Here is a 21419-nt window from a genome sequence, read left to right as displayed (position 1 = left end):
TCATCCTCTGCAGTTGGTCAAAAAGCATAAATAAAATCTTATTTGGGCCACTATATTAAATAATGTGTTAATACACAACAATCATGAACTTGGCATTACTTTAGCACATCATGTGTATATATAGTCATAAAATGTGGCTCATAGTAAGGCTGCCTTCAGTTCATAATGCTCACTAAGCTCTGATCAGCACAGACTGTTCTTCAACAGTTACTAACACAGCTTTCTGACCTTAACTTGCAAGCTACAGTTACAAAAACATATTTACTGTCTTACCCCACCAACCGGCTCAGCTGCTGGCCGCTGTGAGTCAAAATTGAGCCCGATCAGCTCTATTCGATAACTGAAAGACATTTTTTAACGTTAGCTCTCAGCAATTGGAAATAACATTAGACTGTTGACTAGGAAGCACAAAGTAGTGGCTTTTCAATCGTGTGCAGTTAACATTAACATAACATTGCATTAAGTTAAGTTTATGGCGCATGTAGCAAGGGCATCGTTTTTTTAATTGGTAAAAAAGTTTTCAAAAGAATAGTTGATAAAGCCAAAGCCTGCTGAACCATCACTGTGTCTGCCATCTTCTCTGACACATAGTTGAAAATGGTCTTATCAATGAACGTTTTTCCTGACACCTCAAAGTCGATGCCTTCGACCCTGCACCCTAACAACATTGTGACACAGCTTGTAAAGCCCTCTGAGGCAAATTTGGGATATACAAAATAAAATAAATTTAATTTAATTGAAAGAGGAAGAGACCTTGTAAAGAAAGCAGCTCCACAAGGAACATCTGAGCAAGGTCAAATTCTCATTTAACAGCATCTTTGTGACTGCTTTGCGTCCTTAAGTTTTAATGGTTTTATATGAAGCATTTTGAATTGGCTTGTTGTTGAAATGGATTCAGTAAACAGCTTGGCTTGCCTTGATACCAAATTAACTAGAGGAATATACAGTGCATCCGGAAAGTATTCACAGCGCTTCACTTTTTCCACATTTTTTTATGTTACAGCCTTATTCCAAAATGGATTACATTCATTATTTTCTTCAACATTCTACAACCCATAATGACAAAGTGAAAACAGTTTTTTTGCAAATTTTTGCAAATCTGTTAAAAATAAAGAACGAAAACATAACATGTACATAAGTATTCACAGCCTTTGCCATGACACTCACAATTTAGCTTGGGTGCATCCTGTTTCCATTGATCATCCTTGAGATGTTTCTACAACTTGATTGGAGTCCACCTGTGCTAAATTCAGTTGATTGGACATGATTGAGAAAGGCACACACCTGTCTATATAAGGTATCACAGTTGACAGTGCATATCAGAGCATAAACCAAGCCTTGAAATCCAAGGAATTACCTGTAGACCTCCGAGACAGAATTGTATTGAGGCACAGATCTGGCGAAGGGTACAGAAAGATTTCTGCAGCATTGAAAGTCCTTCCTGGAGAACCTTCCAGAAGGACAACCATCTCTGCAGCACTCCACAAATCAGGCCTGTTTGGTAGAGTGGCCAGACGGAAGCCACTCCTCAGTAAGAAGCACATAACAAACCGCCTGGAGTTTGCAAAAAGCCCCTGAAGGACTTTCAGACCATGAGAAACAAAATTCTCTGGTCTCTTTGGCCTGAATGCCAAGCGTCATGTCTGGAGGAAACCAGGCACTGCTCATCACCTGGCCAATACCATCCCTACAGTGAAGCATGGTGGTGGCAGCATCATGCTGTGGGGATGTTTTTCAGCAGGAGGAAAATGCCAAGCGTCATGTCTGGAGGAAACCAGGCACTGCTCATCACCTGGCCAATACCATCCCTACAGTGAAGCATGGTGGTGGCAGCATCATGCTGTGGGGATGTTTTTCAGCAGGAGGAACTGGGAGACTAGTCAGGATTGAAGGAAAGATGAATGCAGCAGTGTACAGAGACATCCTTGATGAAAACATGCTCCAAAGCGCTCTGGACCTCAGACTGGGGCGACAGTTCATCTTCCAACAGGACAACTACCCGAAGCACACAGCCAAAATAACAAAGGAGTGGCTTCGGGACAACTCTGTGAATGTCCTTGAGTGGCCCAGGCAGAGCCCTGACTTGAACCCGATTGAACATCTCTGGAGAGATCTGAAAATGGCTGTGCACCGACGCTCCCCATCCAACCTAATGGAACTTGAGAGGTTCTGCAAAGAAGAATGGGAGAAACTGCCCAGAAACAGGTGTGCCACGCTTGTGGAATCATACCCAAGAAGACTTGAGGCTGTAATTGCTGCCAAAGGTGCTTCAACAAAGTATTGAGCAAAGGCTGTGAATACTTATGTACATGTTATGCTTTCATTCTCTATGTTTTAACAGATTTTCAAACATTTGCAAAAAACAGTTTTTACTTTGTGATTATGGGTTGTTGTGTGTAGAATGTTGAGGAAAATAATGAATTTAATCCATTTTGGAATAAGGCTGTAACATAACAAAATGTGGAAAAAGTTAAGCGCTCTGAATACTTTCCGGATGCACTGTATATAAGAAATAGTCTTTAGGAAAAGTGATTTATTTTCTTTCTTATATACCAATGGGTTGCCGGATAATATTTGTGTTGCTGTTTTTCAATGTCGAGTCTGTTGTTGGACATGATGGACCAGCTGAGTATTGCAAAGCAACCAAGCACCCATACCTTTCAGACATACGAGTGCCAGCAAGTAACAATGTCCAGTTGTAAATGTAATTTATTGACAAGATTATCCACCGTTATTTTCCCCTGCATCCGTCTCTTCATTTTACAACATCGATATCATGGGGTGTTACACCAACACCAACAGCATACAATGATAACTCTTAAACAAACACACATACATACAGCATCTATACCTGATATAACTACACCGATGAGTGATGTTGTTAGAATCAAAATAGTGGAATACAAAGAAGGGACACTTTCTGATGGAACAGAACAACTTCCTTTGGTGCTTCTCGGATGGCTGGCATGTGGTGACATGAGGATCCTGACATAGCTTGTGTTTCTTCCACGTTTACATTCATTTTCATTCACTTATGTTTTGTGTCATTTGTTATAATAAAATTCTTATCTGTTTAGATTTTAGCCAATTTCTGTTGCATTGGTGAAGTATTCTATCCCAGTCAAACATGAGAGATTCAGTTTGGCTGATTTGAGGTCAGGACCCTGACATAGCTTGTGTTTCTTCCACGTTTACATTCATTTTCATTCACTTCAGTTTTGTGTCATTTGTTATAATAAAATTCTTATCTGTTTAGATTTTAGCCAATTTCTGTTGAATTGGTGAAGTATTCTATCCCAGTCACACATGAGAGATTCAGTTTGGCTGATTTGAGGTGGGGCAGTATGAGGTTCTTTTTTATTCTCTGTGCGTCTCCTACTGAAGACAGTGGTCGGCCAGTCCACAGTTTGAAGAAGCAGAGAGGAGTACTAGCACTGGAGCAAAGTAGTGTACTGGAGATACTCTAGCCAATCCACAAGAGAACTGTAGTGGCTAAAGTTCCCTTCTTACGTTCGGCAGTTGCTTCTTCAGTTCTTCATTCATTTAACCACTCCAAAACGGAAAGAACGAGTCTACGCGTGTTTAATGTGTTGAACAATGGTAGAAAACAGTGTGTTCGCTCCGTTCGCTTTACTGAAAGTTCTGCACAGTGAACAATTACACAACGTTTTCTCGCTTCGTCAAAGCACGGGTGCCTTACGTCATAAGTCAGTGCGCTCACTCGAGTCACTCCTATGTATCAAGCCAAGCATGTACACTAAACATGTATTAACTAACATGCAAATTATGGGTATAATTATGTAATCATAGCGTAATTATACTTATGATATATGAAATCATCATTAAACATGAATCAAAATAATATCAATCTAAATCTAAATTACAACATGGAAAATGGCACTAACAAGAACATATTTAAGTTGCACTTTCCCTTTTGCTTAGAGTGGACTGACCAATGGCAAAATAAAGCAGTGGAGATACCCTAAACATGGCAAACATGTATACGGATATAGATTTTTCTAAGTGTGCCTTTCTTTTCTGAGGCTATTTTGACAGATGTATAGTGCTTTACTGTTGTTTCTCCAAACTGTACACTGACTCTGGAATATGACCTCATACAACCACACTTCCAAAAACCGGTATGGCAGGTAAAGATTTAAAAAAAGCAAAAGTCTGTCATATGTAAACGTTTTATTTTAAACTGATTTTGCAGGCAAATACCAATACTTTTAGACAGAAGCTGCATGCCTTGTATATTTGTAAATGTATTAGTTTTATTAATTATTTTTTATCCAGGCAAGGCTACAAACGTAGCAAGATTATGAGAGAGAAGGAACTATACAAAAATATCTCAGCTACTATTAATACTACTAACGGAATTAAAATACATTTGTGTAAAACCTCACCAAAATGTTTCATTTTATTATCTTGGATTAATGTCCTCCGAGTGAAAATGTATGATTGACCAGTTCTCCAGTAAATATGTAATCAATTGACTTAGAGACCAACCAGCCCCTTTTTGCAGTAAAACGTTGGTTAGCCTAATAATATCGTCAGTAACATGGTTTAACATTCCATGCCAGTCATCTTAGGTAGCGTATCCAGCTACAAGACTACTCATCTGGATGAGATGGACAGTATGTATCAAAACTGCACTTAGGGGTTAGGTGTCTTGCTCAGGGACACTTCGACGTGTTTGGCAGCCGGGACTCGAACCACCAATCTTGTGGTTCCAAGCGCACCCTCTCTACCCCCTGCGCCCCAACGTCCTCAATATCATCATTGTATGCATTTTTTTGCATTTTATTTGGTCTCTCTCTTAAGCTGCTGAATGGTCCACTATGTTCACCAGATAATTGCCAATCTATAGTGTAAGGTGGGTCAATCAGAACCAATTAGCTGAAAATGGCTGCCTGCTGCTCTCAGAAGAGATGTTGTTCGGAGTATAGTTTTCTTGCTGGAAAAGCCAAAAAAGCCTCTGTTGCATAAACCATCTCTAGTTCCTCACTATGAGAATCTCCTTTTACACTGCACATTGCCAAAAAACTAGACAGAACTGCATGGAAATAAAGTCTCGTTGCTTAGATAACCCAGTCAGAGAGCAAGTTCATTATTTCCTCTTTATATATTCAAGTATGAATGTAAAAATGTCTAATGAGCAATACATGTTTCCATGCTGACTTGAGCACAATGTGGTCTTAGATTTAAGCAGGCTATACAGAAGAGCTGTGAGCTGAAGGCTATGTGGACAGACATGGACACAACTGCACAGGGGTCCACTTTCTCACCAGGCAGTTCTTTTGCACATTTACTAAATTGCACAGCGTCGTTTGGGCCTTGTTTGTCACGGTTTGGGTTCATGTCCTGTTTTATTTTCTAGTTTCTTGCCTCTTGTCTCCCTGTAACGTCACTTCCTGCCTTGTCCTGTCATCTCCCTGTGATTGTCTGTCATGTCATGATTGTTTCCACCTGTGTCCAATCACCTGCCCCTTCCCAGTGTATTTAAGTCATGTGTGTCTCTTTTCACTTGTTGCGTCATTGTTCATTGTTGAATGTCTGGAAGTCCATGCCAGAGTGTTCCTTGTTCTTGTCTGCGTTTTTGCCCCTTGGCCTTTTGCTTTTGGAAATTTTGCCTATTAAAGTATTTTTGTTTTTTGAACCTTGCGTTTGAGTCCTGCCTTCCCCGCCTTTGTGACATTGTTATTACAGAGTGAAAGGACATTGAATCACTCAACCAGAGTAACCATGAAGGGTTAGGTGAAAGCGTAGTTGAAGGAAAAGGAACATTAAGCAGCCAGCAGAGAAATTACACACCATAACATCTTGTTGGTCAAGGTTCTGTATTTGGACCGATTTTATTTACCCTCTATATGCTTCCTTTGGGCGATCTTATCAGGAAAAACCGCATAAACTTCCATTGTTATGCAGACGATACTCAACTGTATCTGTCGATCAAGCCAGAAGAGACGGACCAGCTAGTTAGACTTCAAGAATGTCTTGGAGACATCAAAACTTGGATGACCGGCAACTTCCTGATGCTAAACTCAGAAAAAACGGAAGTTATCCTGATAGGCCCAGAGCGCCTTCGAAGCCAGCTGTCACGTGATACAGTTTTTATGGATGGAATTGCTCTGGTACCCAGCAGCACCGTCAGGAATCTGGGAGTTCTCTTCGACCAGGATATGACCTTCAACTCGCATATAAAGAAGACTTCAAGGACTGCCTATTTTCATCTACGTAACATATAAAAAAAAGTGATGCAGAAAAATGAGTTCATGCGTTTGTCACTTCCAGACTGGACTACTGTAATTCTTTGTTATCAGGCTGCTTTTAAGCCTCTCCAGTTGATTCAGAATGCTGCAGCACGTGTATTAACAAGAACTAAGAAAAGGGATCATATCACTCCTGTATTAACTTCTCTGCACTGGCTCCCTGTATTTGAATTTAGTTAGGGCGCATGTCGCATTTGATCACAGTGTGTGGAACGTGTCATCTTATCCAGTCCATCCATAGAAACATTTGTACTGTGACATGGCCAAGGTAAGGACAAGTTTGTTGTATCACTGACAAACAAGTAATCAAATTCGTTGTGTAACACCCGGCTGATATTAACATGGTGAGTATTCAATGCATAATTAGATGGGGAGAGGAGCTACTCAATAAAGATGTCTTCAGTGGGACAGGAGAAGCCAATGTTCTCCTTGTAATACTGCTGGAATGCCCTCCTGTGGAATACCAGAGAAGAGAATACCGAGATAATAGACGATAACACACAGCTTTTGCGTTGTATATTCTCAAACAAACTGGATACAGAGCAAGATTTTTTCCAACTTCTGGCCTGACTGACATTATAGATATTATGAAAATGAATGCCATATGAATATAACTACTATTTTCATTGAAATGATGTAGATCCTTCACTTAAAGTCACAACAAGGAACTATCATTTTGTGCTGATTCAGCAGGTCCCAATGGAAGGACGTGGTAGTGTTTATGTGCACCAGATTTAATTTAGAACCCTGGAGGCGTGGACCTCCAGCAGCATGGTGTGGGACACTTTGCTCCAATCACTCATATAGTGGCAGGTGAAGTAGTCCCAAACACAGCACTGTCAACCACGTGGCCACTGTTCAACACTGAGTTCAAGATTTATGGTTGTGATTGTTGCCTCAACCTGTGCTTCAGCAGAGTGATGTTGTGGTTTGTTTCCAATGGGAACCAACTGTTGCATAGGTCATTAAAAGTTCCTCACAGTAACTTTATGTAAAAGACACAATAGCTTGCCTGCTATTAAGCAGATTGCAATTTTGCTTTTAAATGAATATTATTATTCAACGTTAGTAATAAACTAGGGGAGTACACAAGGTGTGGTTTTCCCCTGTGTAATGGAGTAGAAGCATAAAGTAGCATAAACTGGTGATACTCAGATGAGGGTAATACTCATACTATTGATTGATTGCAATACTACTTCAGAATACTCAAAAAGTAAAAGTCAGAAATGATGTATACAACAGAGTAGAAATGGTTAGAGCACACAATACAATAGGTCTTACCCCAAAGACGCGGCCAAAGGATGTGATGTTGTCTCTGACATCATCACATGACAGGCAAAACGCTGTTGGTCAGGGTGCTTGGTGATGATACCAAAATACCTGCAGTGGAATGATCAGCATTGCTCAGGAAAGGTAAAGATAATTTTGAGTTAAACTTGCTAATGGAATGTAGAAATCGATGAAGTAATCCGACTCACTTGTTGTGTTGTGGATGACAGCCACAGAATGAGATGTTCTTCAACTGGAAGAAATGGAAACACTGGTCCCCCTGATAGACGGACACGCAGAGCGAGACATAGATGTTTTAAGTTTTAAATGTTCTATCTGGGATTTTTATCCAAATTGTCTTAAATAAATACATGAGCTTAGACATGTAGTTCACTTACCCTATGTGCAGAGTGACATTGGTCTTGGACACTGATCTTCATACCCTTTACACTAACCTCCAGCACACAAGCTAAAGGAGTCTGACTTGCTAACCGCCTGTTAGACGCCACCTTAAACACAAATAGTAAATCAGTTAATAAACATACATTGTTTATCAGTGGCACAGTGTGATTTCAATAAATATACTTGAGATGGGTCAGTGTTGTTAGGCCAGTCTTTGGGTCATTATCATCTGACACCGATGTTTATGTTTGTGACGGCCACGCGGGTAAGGTGCAGGCAACAGATTGACTCACTTACAAGAAGGGCTGTGCACAAAGTGAAATTATAATGTAAGACATTAGGGGAAAGGAAAAAACGTGTGTCTTTACAAACTAAGCTGGAGACTTTAAGTGTCCTGTAATGTTATTAATAAGGATTTGAACCCTGCAACAGGCACAGCGTTCAGCATTGATAACACACTGAATTTGAGTCACTTATAGGCTCAGTGGATAGTTTGGGTTCTTTTTCTAACTTTGTTACGTTCGCCGTTTCACTATGGGAATTGCTTCGGTGTGACCAACTGACGACGCTACAATGATACCACACCTGTCAGTGACAGACAGGTTGAACTGTGTTGGGGACCCGCCCCCTCATGTTACCACAGTCGACCACCCCTCGCAAATCATTCTCGTTTTCTTCCCGTGAAGAACCTATTGCACCCTCAGCTTATAGCTTGGATTTGCTGCTTAACAGTTTACAGACGACCCATTAAGGACACGTCGCCGAACGCAGTTCCTGGCTCTAGTCTGGATTTGCTGGGTAAGTACTTCATAGGAAGTATATTGAGTTATAACACAGTAATAATGCAGTGTCTGTGTCAAGGCGAGCTGTTCTCCCGACTGCCCGGTATTTGGTTACCGGTGTCGTCGGTGATTGTGTCTATTTATTATCTCTGGCTAACGCGTTGCGGTGAGCCTAACAGGTCTCGGGTAGCATTAGTTTGCTAATCGAGACAAATACCGCTAAGCTTGACTAATTGTTCATATATTTCCCTCTCCGTTGCCATGTCGGCCGCTACCCCTGCCAATAGGTCAGTACCAAAGGCTAAAGAGGCTGCAAACCCGCCCATGCGAGCGTCCATCTCGGGCAGAGACCCTTATCCAGACTAAGGACTCATCTCTTTTCTCGTCTTGCTGGACCTCAGTGCCACATTCGACACCATAGATCATTGTGTCCTGTTGTAGAGACTAGAACATTCGATTGGTATTGGAGGAACTGCACTCAGCTGGTTTAAATCCTATTTATTGGATTGATCCCAGTTTGTGCTTGTAAACGGTGAATCCTCGAAGACCAGCAATGTTGGTCATGGAGTCCCACAAGGCTCTGTGCTTGGACGGATTTTATTTACCCTCTATATGATTCCTTTGGGCGATCTTATCAGGAAACACGGCATAAACTTCCATTGATATGCAAACGATACTCAACTTTGCACTGGCTCCCTGTTACATTACATTACATGTCATTTAGCTGACGCTTTTATCCAAAGCGACTTACAATAAGTGCATTCAGCCATAGGGTACAAACTCAGAAGAAAAAGAAAGTGTAATTTCCTCAAATAAGCCAATTTACTATAGATGAGTGGCCTTATAAGTACAATTAAAGTGCTGCAATTTGTTAGTCTTTTAGTCGAGGTAGAGTCTGAAGAGGTGTGTTTGTTAAATCAAGAATAGAATTTAAGGTACTTCTCCTCACCTACAAGGCACTTGCTGGTGAGGCACCGTCTTATCTTAAAAAGCTTGAAACACCGTATTGCCCTACAAGGCAGCAGCCCTGGGGTACTTGTTGTTCCTAGGGTTTTAAAAAGTAGGATGGGAGCCAGAGCCTTCAGTTATCAAGCTCCTCTTTTGTGGAACCAGGTTCCACTTTCAATCCAGGTGGCAGATTCGGTCAGCTCTTTTAAGATGAAGCTTAAAACTTTCCTCTTTGATATTGCTCATAGCGCTGGCTCAGGTTAGCCCAGACCAGCCCTTAGTTAAGCTGCTATAGGCTTAGACTCCCGGGGGATACACCAAGCTCCTCTCTCACGCTCTCTTTCTACAATAATCCACGTTTTATTAATGCACATGACTAATTCAGCTTCTTTTTTGTTTTTTTGTGCTTTCTCCCCAAGCAGGTCTCCGTAGATAGTAGTTCCTTCTGGACCCTGGTCCTGACACCTGCTGCTACCATCATCATCCTTATAATTGTTGGAATGCATTAAGCATTCCAAGTATTGTTCTTCGAATCTTTATTGTTGGAATGCATCAAGCATTCCAAGTATTGTTCTTCGAATCTTTGTTGTTGGAATGCATGAAGCATTCCAAGTATTGTTCTTCTATTCTTTATTGTTGGAATGCATTAAGCATTCCAAGTATTGTTCTTCGAATCTTTATTCAACTTATTGTTGGAATGCATTAAGCATTCCAAGTATTGTTCTTCGAATCTTTATTTCAACTTATTATTGTTGGAATGCAGAAGCAAACTTCTGTTTTGTTTTGCAATATTTCACATTTATTTCAGCTGTTTTCATTTCTGCTTTTTCAGCAAATCTATTGAGATTCCTTTCAGCTTCTCCCATTTCTGTATTTTCAGCAATTTCAAATTAATTTCACCTTTTCTAATATCTGTAATTTCAGCAAATGTATTCAAATTCCATTCAACTTTCTGTATTTTCAGCTATTTTAAAAAGTTAATTTCAGCTTTCAGCTTTTTGCATTCCAACGTATTTTCAGCAGGAAATGCATTTTCTAGTTATTATTCTTCTATTTCTTCCGTGGCACCTTTCAACTCCTTCACACTTTCAGCTATTAAAATCCTTCAAATATTAAAATGTTCAGCTTCTTTCCGGCTTCCAGGCTTTGATATCTACTCAACTGCTTGTTGATATCTATTCTACTTTTTTCATAATCACTGATTATGTTTCAGTAGTTCTTCGCTCCGTTTCTGACTTTTACAATGAGTGTGTATTGCGTCTGCTAGAGTGAGACACGGAGATCTTAGAGTGTGAGGCAGTGTCAGAATCTGGTTTAAAAAATATGGAACTTACAGACAGACAAAGTATACCCTCTAGAGGCTTCATTTCTTCAGATTAACGAGGGCATGGTTGTGCTGATTGGATTAATGTGTTCATGGAATCCCAGAGTTCTTTAGTTTTGGCTTAAGGAGTGTTATAGTGACACAACCTCTGCCAAAAGCCCCATAGGCTCCAATACAAATCTGCCGACATATTTCTCAAAAATCCAGAAGGTACACGTTTTGTCAACTGCGATAGGAGCCGTATTTATTACCGGACAGACATAAAAACGCATCCATGCGTTCGGTAGAGTCTTGGGTCACGTAAAAACGTCGTATTTTTTGGATAGCTGTTATAGTTTTGCGCTGGTGGTCATTTGTTTGAGGTGTGGATTCTGTATAACTCGCTGTCCTGTCTCTGCCCTTTGCAGCAGCTCGTTAATGAGCCCAGGTGCGCCGTTGCCGTGGTTACTCGCACACACACACGCTGCAGTATCTTTGTCTGTGACTCACAGCTGCTCCTATTACCTGATTAGTGGAGTCACATGACACAGCTATGCTTTCTGTCAACAGACCAATATGATAAAGACGCTCGCCCCCCCCTCCACCATGACCTCTTCTCACTGTTAATCACTCACTCAGTCAGTCTATCTGTCTATTTCTCCTCCTCTCTCTCCCTCTATCTCTTCCTCACCACCCCTCCCTTCCTCACCCTTTCACCCTCCCTCTCTCTTTCTACACCCCCCCACCCCACCCAATCCAATAATTTCAAAATAAAAGCCCCATGGAGGGAATTTTTACTGTAATGTTTGTGATTGGGCCTATTAATCAAAAACTTCTTAGTTTGAATAACAAACATTCTGTCTCCCAACCCCCCTCACCCAATTCCATCATATCAAGATAAAAGCCTCAATGATTATCTGTACCGTAACCATGAAGCTCAGAATGAAGCGGTTTCATTGAAATATGTATTGCTCTTTCAAAAACTACTACAACCACTACCAATATTACTAGTACTTCAAGTAGTACTACTACAACTGATACTTCTACCATACTACTAGTATGTCTACTGCTATCAATACTACAACTATTACTAATGTTATTGCAAATACTACTATGGCTAGTGTTAGTATTACAGCTGTTTCTACTGCTATTGATACTAAACCTAATATTACTTTTTCTACTGCTAGTACTACGAATACCACAATTGAAACTGTAACTACTACTAATATTACTACAAACAATTTAAAACCTCTTTTTATTCATCTTAGGTTTTGTTATTTCGGTATTTTTTTAATTCATTTAAGCTCCTGCAACTTCTGTATTTTTTAGAAATTCTATTGAAATTTAGCTTCACATTTCTGTATTTTCAGGAGTTCTTTCAAATAATTTCAGCTTTTCTTATGCCTGTATTAAAAGCAATGTTTTAATATTCATTTCTGTATTTTTTTGCAATTTCTCAAATTTGTTTCAGCTGTTTTCAGCAAATCTATTGAAATTCACTTCAGCTTCTCCCATTTCTGTATTTTCAGCTATTTCAAATTCATTTCAGCTTTTCTAATATCTGTAATTTAAGCAAATGTATTAAAATTCCCTTCAACTTTCTGTAATTTCAGCAGTTTTCTGAAGTTCATTTCAGCATTCATTTTTGCATTCCGACGCATTTTCAGCAGGAAATGCATTTTCTAGTTGTTGGAATGCATTAGCGATGCATTCCAAGTATTGTTCTTCGAATCTTTATTCTTCAGCTTCTTCTATTTCTTCCGCACCCCCTTTCAACTCCTTCACATTTTCAGCTATTTAAACCGTTCAAATTTTAAAATATTCAGCTCCTTTCTGGCTTCAGGGCTATGACTTTTCAGCTTTCTACCTCTTAAACTTAAATTTATATAAATCAATAATTATTAATATTTTAACATGGTTTTCAAATGGAGTTTGTTTTCAAATCCTCCTTAAACTTCTTCAACTTTCAGATGTTTCAGCTCCGCTAATCTTTCAGCTACAGACACCATTTGAACTTTCAAATGTTGACACAGGTCTCAACTATTTTATGAAAAAAACTGCTTGTGGATATCTATTGTACTTTTTTCATAATCACTGATTATGTTTCACTAGTTCTTCGCTCCGTTTCTGACTTTTACATGAGTGTGTATTGCGTCTGCTAGAGGGGGGACCTCGAGGGCTAGAGTGTGAGGCAGCGCCAGAATCTGGTTAAAAAAATATGGAACTTCTGTCCTTGCAGCCAAAGTATACACTCTAGAGGCTACATTTCTTCAGATTAATGAGGGCATGGTTGTGCTGATTGGATCAATGCGTTCATGGAATCCCAGAGTTCTTTAGTTTTAGACCAACAGTCACACAGCCTCTGCTAAAAGCCCCATAGGCTCCAATACAAATCTGCCGCCATATTTCTCAAAAAATCCAGAAGGTACACGTTTTGTAAACTTCGTCAGGAGCCGTATTTTTTACCGGACAGACAAAAATAACACCTCCCTGCGTTCGGTAGAGTCTTGGATCTCGCACAAACAGCGTATTTTTTATATAGCTGTTATAGTTTTGCGCTGAATGTCATTTGTTTGAGGTGTGGATTCTGTGTAACTCGCTGTCCTGTCTCTGCCCTTTGCAGCAGCTCGTTAATGAGCACAGGTGCGTCGTTGCCATGGTTACTCGGACTCACACGCTGCAAGATCTGTCTGTGACTCACAGCTGCTCCTATGACCTGATTAGTGGAGTCACATGACGCAGCTATGCTTTCTGTCAACAGACTAATATGATAAAGACACTAGCCCCCCCTCCACCCTGACCTCTACTCACTGTTAATCACTCTCAGTCAGTCAGTCTGTCTATTTCTCCTCCTCTCTCTCTCCCTCTATCTCTTCCTCACCACCCCTCCCTCCCTCTATCTACACCCCCACCCCACCCAATCCAATAATTTCAAAATAAAAGCCCCATGGAGGGAATTTTTTACTGTAATGTTTGTGATGAGGCCTATTAATTAAAAACGTCTTAGTTTGAATAACAACCATTCTGTCTCCCACTACGAATATTACTCGTACTTCTAGTACTACAACTGATACTTCTACTACCATACTACTAGTATTTCTACTGCTATTAATACTACAACTACTACTAATGTTATTACAAATACTACTATGGCTAATAGTGTTAGTATTACAGCTGTTTCTACTGCTATTGATACTAAACCAACTTCTACTGCTAGTACTACTAATACCACAATTACAACTATAACTACTACTACTACTAATATTACTACAAACTATTTTAAACCTCTTTTTATTCATCTCAGCTTTTGTTATTTCTGTACATTTTTTAATTAATTTAAGCTCCTGCAACTTCTGCTTTGTTTTGCAATATTTCACATTTATTTCAGCTGTTTTCATTTCTGCTTTTTTAGCAAATCTATTGAAATTCCTTTCAGCTTCTCCCATTTCTGTATTTTCAGCAATTTCAAATTAATTTCAGCTTTTCTAATATCTGTAATTTCAGATGTATTCAAATTCCCTTCAACTTTCTGTATTTTCAGCTATTTTAAAAAGTTAATTTCATCTTTCAGCTTTTTGCATTCCAACGCATTTTCAGCAGGAAATGCCTTTTCTAGTTGTTGGAATGCATTGAGATGCATTCCAAGTATGTTTAGACCACATTTAGACCACATTTCAACGTGATTTTTTAATACGGTAATATTTCGTCCTCTCTTGTGTGCTATATCATTATTTTAGAGGTTTAAAAAGAAACTACGTCCACACTTGTAAGTTTACCACCGATATTATAAATCACGTTGAAAACGGGTCTATACGTGAACGTCTTTTCAACGTCTACGAATAGACGTTGAAACAACTTTCACTTTTAAACCATTTTGCAACGTCTTTTCAACGTCGGGCCATCGACGTCTTTTAAACGTCTTTTCAACGTTGAAATGCTCGCTGGTTGAAATGTGGTCTAAACGTAAACGTCTTTTCAACGTCTACGAATAGACGTTGAAACAACTTGCAACCTCTTTTCAACGTCCGGCCATAGACGTCTTTTAAACGTTGTTTCAACGGATAAATTGCTCGCTGGAAACTTACAAGTTACATACTTAGTCACAGTTGTCATGTTAACAGCCCTTAACAAGGACAACCCCATTTTTTTATTAATTTGCATTTATTATAAATATAACACTATACATATAACACTTTTCCTAATTAAAAACAATACAAAAATAAAATATATATTTCAGGGAAATACACTATGTATTTAAAAGTGCAGAAACAACATTTCTGTGTTCAACAACAACAATTCTGTGTTTGTAGACCATTTTTCTGAATTATTTGAACTTCATTTTTAGATTCTGTAACAAGATGTGGCTCTGAGTCACTTGAGTTGGGATAGTATACCTGAAATCAGCTGCATCTCCCTCATCCTCACTTGATGATTCTTTGTGTAAAGGGAGTCCGAGTGCAGAGAACACCCCTCAATTGCAGATTTCTCTGGTCAACGTGTTTATTCAATTCAAATCATTTTATTTTGTTCAGCTTTGCAATCTGTAAACATGCAACATCCTGTCCCAAAACCCCCAAAATGTAAAAAACCTTCAACCGGGAGAAACCTGAGGGGAAAACAGCAAGGCAGTGAGGTGGAAAAGCACAAAGGCAAAGTTGGTCATTTGGGTTTATGATGACAGTAATAAACTAATAATAATAACAGCAGCAGGTGTGTTAGAACCCTAATTTATAGATTGTTTACTTATTACATTATCAACAAGATAACAATTCATCTGCAACTTATGGTATTTCTGGAGTAACATTTCCAGGTATATTACACAGTATCATGATTTAAGCAGCAGTACTTACAATGTGTTGGCCCTCTTGTTTACAGAGCACAACTTGTTGAATTCAGCCCTTCACCCTTGCAATCTGTATTTAGCCCCCATTGCTTTAAAAACGTATTTTCAATGTAAAATGCAATACCATTTATGGGTACAGCAACAACCTAACGCATTAGTAACACCAAACACACGAAAAATATTCTGGGATGTTTACTTTTGGTCCAGGTCATCATGCTGCACGCTAGCATGCTAACTAGCAAACTACCTGCGCTAACGCTAACTAGCTTAACAAAAAGGACCGTCTTTCCCGTATCGGGTGGGCAGCACAAGTAAAACACCCGGTTATAGTTCCAGGTGTGCTTCATCCGAACACTCCCGTACTTACAGAGTAGTGGAGCCGGTAGTCGTGGTTCTATCAGCCCGTTCATGTCGCTCTGCTGCCGTAACTTCGCCTCGTGCTGCGTCCGCTCGGAGCTCTGCAGGCGTCTAAGAACTCGCGCATGCGCATTACAGATGTGAGCGGAGTCACGTGTTTACAAGTAATGTTTGAACCTGCCCGCATTATTATGTCTTAAACGCATCTTATTAACAGCACGCAGTCCGTAGTTTCATATTTATAACGTTTTAAGTGAAATATTAAATACGTTGAAATTACGTCTTCGCGTAGACCAAATTTCGCCGACCAGTTCATTAATTATTATGAAAATCTTAACGTTAATATCGTCTATCTTTCAACCTTACGTTACAACATGACACATTTATCAACAAATTGATGTTTTCTGGCACGTTGATGTTTTATCCCATTTTTAGCCGGTTGAAAAGACGTTGAAATGAGGTATTAGACGTTCAGACCTCATTTCAACTCGATTTCAACCATATTTCAACGTTGAAATTACTTCTTGTGCTCACTGGGATGTGTTCATGGAATCCCAGATTTCTTTAGTTTTGGTTTAAGGAGTGTTAAGAGTGACACAACCTCTGCCAAAAGCCCCATAGGCTCCAATACAAATCTGACGACATATTTCTCAAAAAATCCAGAAGGTACACGTTTTGTAAACTGCAACAGGAGCCGTATTTATCACCGGACGACATAAAAAACGCATCCATGCGTTCGGGTCTTGGGTCTCGTAAAAACGTCGTATTTTTTAGATAGCTGTTATAGTTTTGCGCTGGTGAACACTTGTTTGAGGGGTGGTTTCTTGGTAAAATCCGTTTACTCTGTCTGTGATCAGCCCGTGAAAACAGCAGCTGCGCCGTCTCCATGACGACCACACTATGGCGTTATATTTGTGCCACAATCCTGAGCGCGTAATTTTAAGTTTTGAGCACAGAGAACTATATTTTAGTAAAGAAAAACATATTCCGTGCGCGCAGTTTACTCAAGTGCCCTCTCCACAAACTCGTTTTCTGCGCGCAGGCAGCTGTTGCTGCGCTCTCTCCACCTCTTCACTCTGCGCTCACTCGATGTTTCACTCACGCGCTCGCTCGACTTGCATCAGCGTGGGGTCGTCGTGGCGCAGGGGTTAGAGAAGGTGAAGCACAAAGTGGTGGTTCGATTCCAGGCTGCCCCTTGTTCCATGTCGAAGTGTCCCTGAGCAAGACATCTAACCCCTAATTGCTCCCCGGGCAAAAATGTGAAAAAAGCCATGGGTTTAAAGTGTAATGTAAGTCGCTTTGAATAAAAGCGTCTGCTAAATGACATGTAATGTAATGTAATGTTACATTTGTGCCACAAAACCAACCAATCAGAGAATTAAAGAAGGTAAATTGTGATTGGCTGTTGTGACGCCACAACGTCAGGTGAGTTAGTAATTTCTAGTTTTGTGATGTTATGTTTTTCGGTGCATTTGATGAAACCTGCTATTATCCGACCGTTTCGGAAAAAATTAAGTTCGCTTGCTAGCCGGAGATATAGCTATAACTTAAGCTAACCTACCGGCTAACATTAATGTTGTTAGTGTAGCAAGCATGGCTTACTTTTGTAAATGAAAAACTGTACCTTATTTTTTGTCATTTTTATGTCTAACATGTTAAATCGATATAGGGTCATGGTGCAGTTGAGTCAGCAGCCAGAAATGTGGTGTCTGTGTTGCAAAACAGTATGGCCACTAACTGCCCAACACGGCCGTCAGAGACGGGGCTCCCTGTCCCTAGAACTGTGCAGCAAGAAATGACAAGGTTCGTTCACCTAGATATGTTCATATTCAAATCATGATGAAATGTATTATTTTTAAGTCCACGTCGTAAATGCAATTTGGTAACATTATGTCCAGTCGTTTTAATCACTTGGATGTCTAAATTTAAATGGGTGTTATGATTCACCTTGAGACAGGACTTTGGTTTGTAGACCAAGTGCATTGTAAAAAATATGCTATTTAGAATATTGGCTTGATTGTTATATATACTGTATATATAATAAACTAATATAAAGCTACCTTTTAATCCACAGATCCTTTCCAGGATATTTCAAATCGAATTTCAGTCATGGTAAAAAGAGGTGTTTGACTGCCACCAAGCACCTTAAGACCAGCAAAACAACGGCTCTTAATTTTTATCTTCTGCCAAAAAGTACATTACATACACCGTTGCCAACTGAGGAGCTTGAACTCCTCCAGGCGGGTATGGGAAGACAAACTGTGTCTCTTCCGGAAGATGGTGACCACACAGAGGTAAACTTCTCAGTCCAACTGTTTGACTTGTAATTAAAGGTAGTTATTGTAAAATATATGCTGTACTTTAGCTTTTCACTGTCAAGGATTTGTGTGTGTATCTTTATTTTAATTTTTACATTGTTGTTAACCAAGATTTCAAAGCTCCTGACGAACGCATTTCCAAAAATGGAGGATCTTTGTGGGGGATGGCTTTGGTCTGTAAGACTAAGATTGTTTTGTTGAATTATCATATTTACTGTTTATCACATGCCAATCTCCTATTTATTTTTGGTGCGTGTAAACCCTTATTGTGTATTAATTACTATTTTGTAAGCATTAGAGATGACTGACAAAATGTAATTTTTTTTCTTCAACAAAACACATAGTTTTAAGGCATTTTTCTCCCTCTCTTTTTCTAAATAAAGGTGGCAGTGGTCGACGAAAGCTGATTGTCATTGCACCAGAAGCAGAGGGGTATTCTGTCAAAGCTCTGCGAGCTGTGTCAGCAGGGGGCAAAGCCACATTTTACATCGTACCACTCCAGGAGACTTTAGACACCTCTCCTCTGCCTTCTGACTCACAGCATTTTTCCAAAATGCCAAGGAAGACATGCTACCAGTGTAAAGAGGTGATGCCTTTGCATATGCTTGCAGTACACATAAAGACTTGCAAGGGAAAACTCTCTTCCGACGAGACTTGTGAAGAGGTGAGAGAAAGTTTGTTTTTCCAAAGTTAAAATGAAAATAAAAATATAACAATAGTTTACTTAAAATACCGTTTTGTAAACCTGCAGTCCTCTGATGAGTTGTGGGTTGTGGAGAACAAGTGCAAGGTAAGGCCATAACTAAAATCCAAAATCCCTTCAATTGCCTTTTGCACCAGTAATCTTTTTTTCACTGGCTTGTAACATGAACCAACTTTCTTTCAAACTTCAGGTGGTTTGTCCAATTTGCACCAAATAATTCATAGACAATGAGATCACAATCCATGCTAGCCTATGTGGAGAGAGGTAATCTGCTTTGTTGAGCTCTGTGTATAATACATATTTTGTCTATGTATACATATGGAGTGTTTGGTGTTTGAAACTGCATTGTTTTTCATGTACAGCTTTGAATGTACAGTGACTTCTGAAGCAAATGGCAACGGCCCAAGTACGCATGCTCAATCTCCAGTATGTAAACCAAGAAGGTATTTATATGCCCTTAGTGTGAGTTTATATCAAATACAAAAATATTTATGTGCACCACAATTTACACAATCCATGTTTTCCAGCCATCTTAACTAGGCATCACATTTTATCAAATTATTTAACACAGCACATTTATAATCACATGTAATTTGATTTTTTTCCAAACACTTTTCAGCATACTGCTTGATGGAACTATAAAATGGCAATAATGTATACAAATTGTTTTTGATAATTTGGGACTATCTTATGTTTTCTGTCCTCTTTAAGTACGGAAGATGTATTGCACTTCCTTGAACATCAAGTTGACACAACAACAGAATTTAAGTTGTGTGTGGACAGAGAAGACCTTCCAGACAGGGGCATTCTCCAGTGGAAAAGAAAGAAAGCTGCGTCTCCTGCCAGTGCTCTTAAGGTGGTGTATATAGGAGAGGCAGGTATTGATACAGGAGCACTTAGGAAAGAGTTTTTAACTGGTAAGTTGTTCATTTAACTGCTGTGTTCGAATATGAAACAAAACCAATCAATAAGCTAAAACTGGGTATTGCTGTTTTGTCTAAGATATGGTTTCAGGTATTGAAAACAGATTCTTTGAAGGATCTGGAAACCAGGGTAAAAATCCCAAGTACTCTTTGACAGACCTTGATAACGAAAACTTCAGGTTGGTACATCCTTTTTTTTTACACATTACTGCCATGAACTGGATGAACTGGATTTTTTTTACTGAGATGTTTTCTACCTTGCACACAGAACTATTGGTGAAATAATGGCAGCCAGCCTTGCACAAGGTGGCCCACCTCCTGCTTTTTGAGAGAGTGGTGCTACAACTTCCTCTGCACAGGAGAAGTGGACTTAAGATCTAGAATCTTGTCAACTCATCAGCAAGGTGAGCACTTTAGATATAAATAAGATAGATTGTTTTTTACACCCATTTTATTAGCTGCTTTATTTCAAAAAAGCTTATTTCGTTTTTTTCTCAGGTCGACGATTCTGCAGATGCTCAGTGTCTGATGTTGAACACTGATGAAATTATAAGCTGTGGATACACGAGCCAGATCACCCTGGAATGCAAAGAAAGCATCATTCGGTAAGAATATTACACTTTAAAATATTATTCATTTAAAAATATAAACATTTCAAACCATGTTATTTTCTCCAAAGAGCAATTGTCCTACATTCTACTACAAGACTGATTCCAATGCTGCAGCAAAATCGAAAGGGCATGGAACTGTACGGCCTGGTGAACCAGATGGCTGTAAACCTTGAAGCTAGCCGCTCCCTGTTTGTTCCCGGGAAGATTATCAAGGTATCTGTTGGAGCCATTCTGAATACTGCAATGGGATGGCGCTGTTTTTGCCACCAGCCTATTTAACACCAGGGCTAATTAGTGCAGGTGTGGCGCACAGCGAGGCAGATAACTTTTGACCGTGAGGCACGGCGGATTGTGAACCGAATTGTTTGTTATTTTTGTTATAAATAAATGGATTGACATATCCGATGTTAAGTTCAGAAGTTTTGAAAGTAAGTTATTTTTATTTTAAGCCACAAACAACACGCCGGAAAACACGAGTACAAAACAACTTAAATGTGCGCCAACAGTATCAATTTTAACTGCCACTTAATCTTTTCTTACATTTGCCTAGATATACATTACAGGCCAAAGGTTTGGACACACCTTCTCATTCAATGCGTTTCCTTTTTAGTTTCATGACTATTTACATTGTAGATTCTCACTGAAGGCATCAAAACTATGAATGAACACATATGGAATTATGTACTTT

The 21419-nt window shown here is 39.4% G+C and overlaps 1 protein-coding gene and 1 non-coding gene across 2 annotated transcripts in view; one reads left to right on the top strand and one right to left on the bottom strand.

The window, feature by feature from the left end:
- Positions 1 to 4252: 4252 nt before the first annotated feature.
- The window catches only part of LOC120812461 (C-Jun-amino-terminal kinase-interacting protein 1-like), a 53274-nt gene continuing 36107 nt past the window's right edge, over positions 4253 to 21419 (bottom strand). Inside the window, exons 9-12 of the mRNA XM_040168442.2 lie at positions 7940 to 8050; positions 7751 to 7821; positions 7554 to 7652; positions 4253 to 6725 (exon numbers count right to left, since the gene is read on the bottom strand). Coding sequence (XP_040024376.2) covers positions 6653 to 6725; positions 7554 to 7652; positions 7751 to 7821; positions 7940 to 8050 — 354 coding nt within the window. The 3' untranslated portion in view covers positions 4253 to 6652. The remainder of the gene's footprint in view (positions 6726 to 7553; positions 7653 to 7750; positions 7822 to 7939; positions 8051 to 21419) is intronic.
- Positions 19521 to 20524, top strand: LOC120815229 (uncharacterized). The gene is made up of 4 exons (XR_013454918.1): positions 19521 to 19640; positions 19909 to 20114; positions 20200 to 20299; positions 20389 to 20524. It is a non-coding gene; the product is annotated as an uncharacterized LOC120815229 (transcript).

This window comes from Gasterosteus aculeatus, chromosome Y, assembly GCF_964276395.1.
Source record: "Gasterosteus aculeatus chromosome Y, fGasAcu3.hap1.1, whole genome shotgun sequence".
In the NCBI taxonomy this organism is placed as follows: domain Eukaryota; kingdom Metazoa; phylum Chordata; class Actinopteri; order Perciformes; family Gasterosteidae; genus Gasterosteus; species Gasterosteus aculeatus.
Note: the sequence above shows the minus strand (reverse complement) of the source record. Positions and strands in the feature narration are given on the sequence as shown.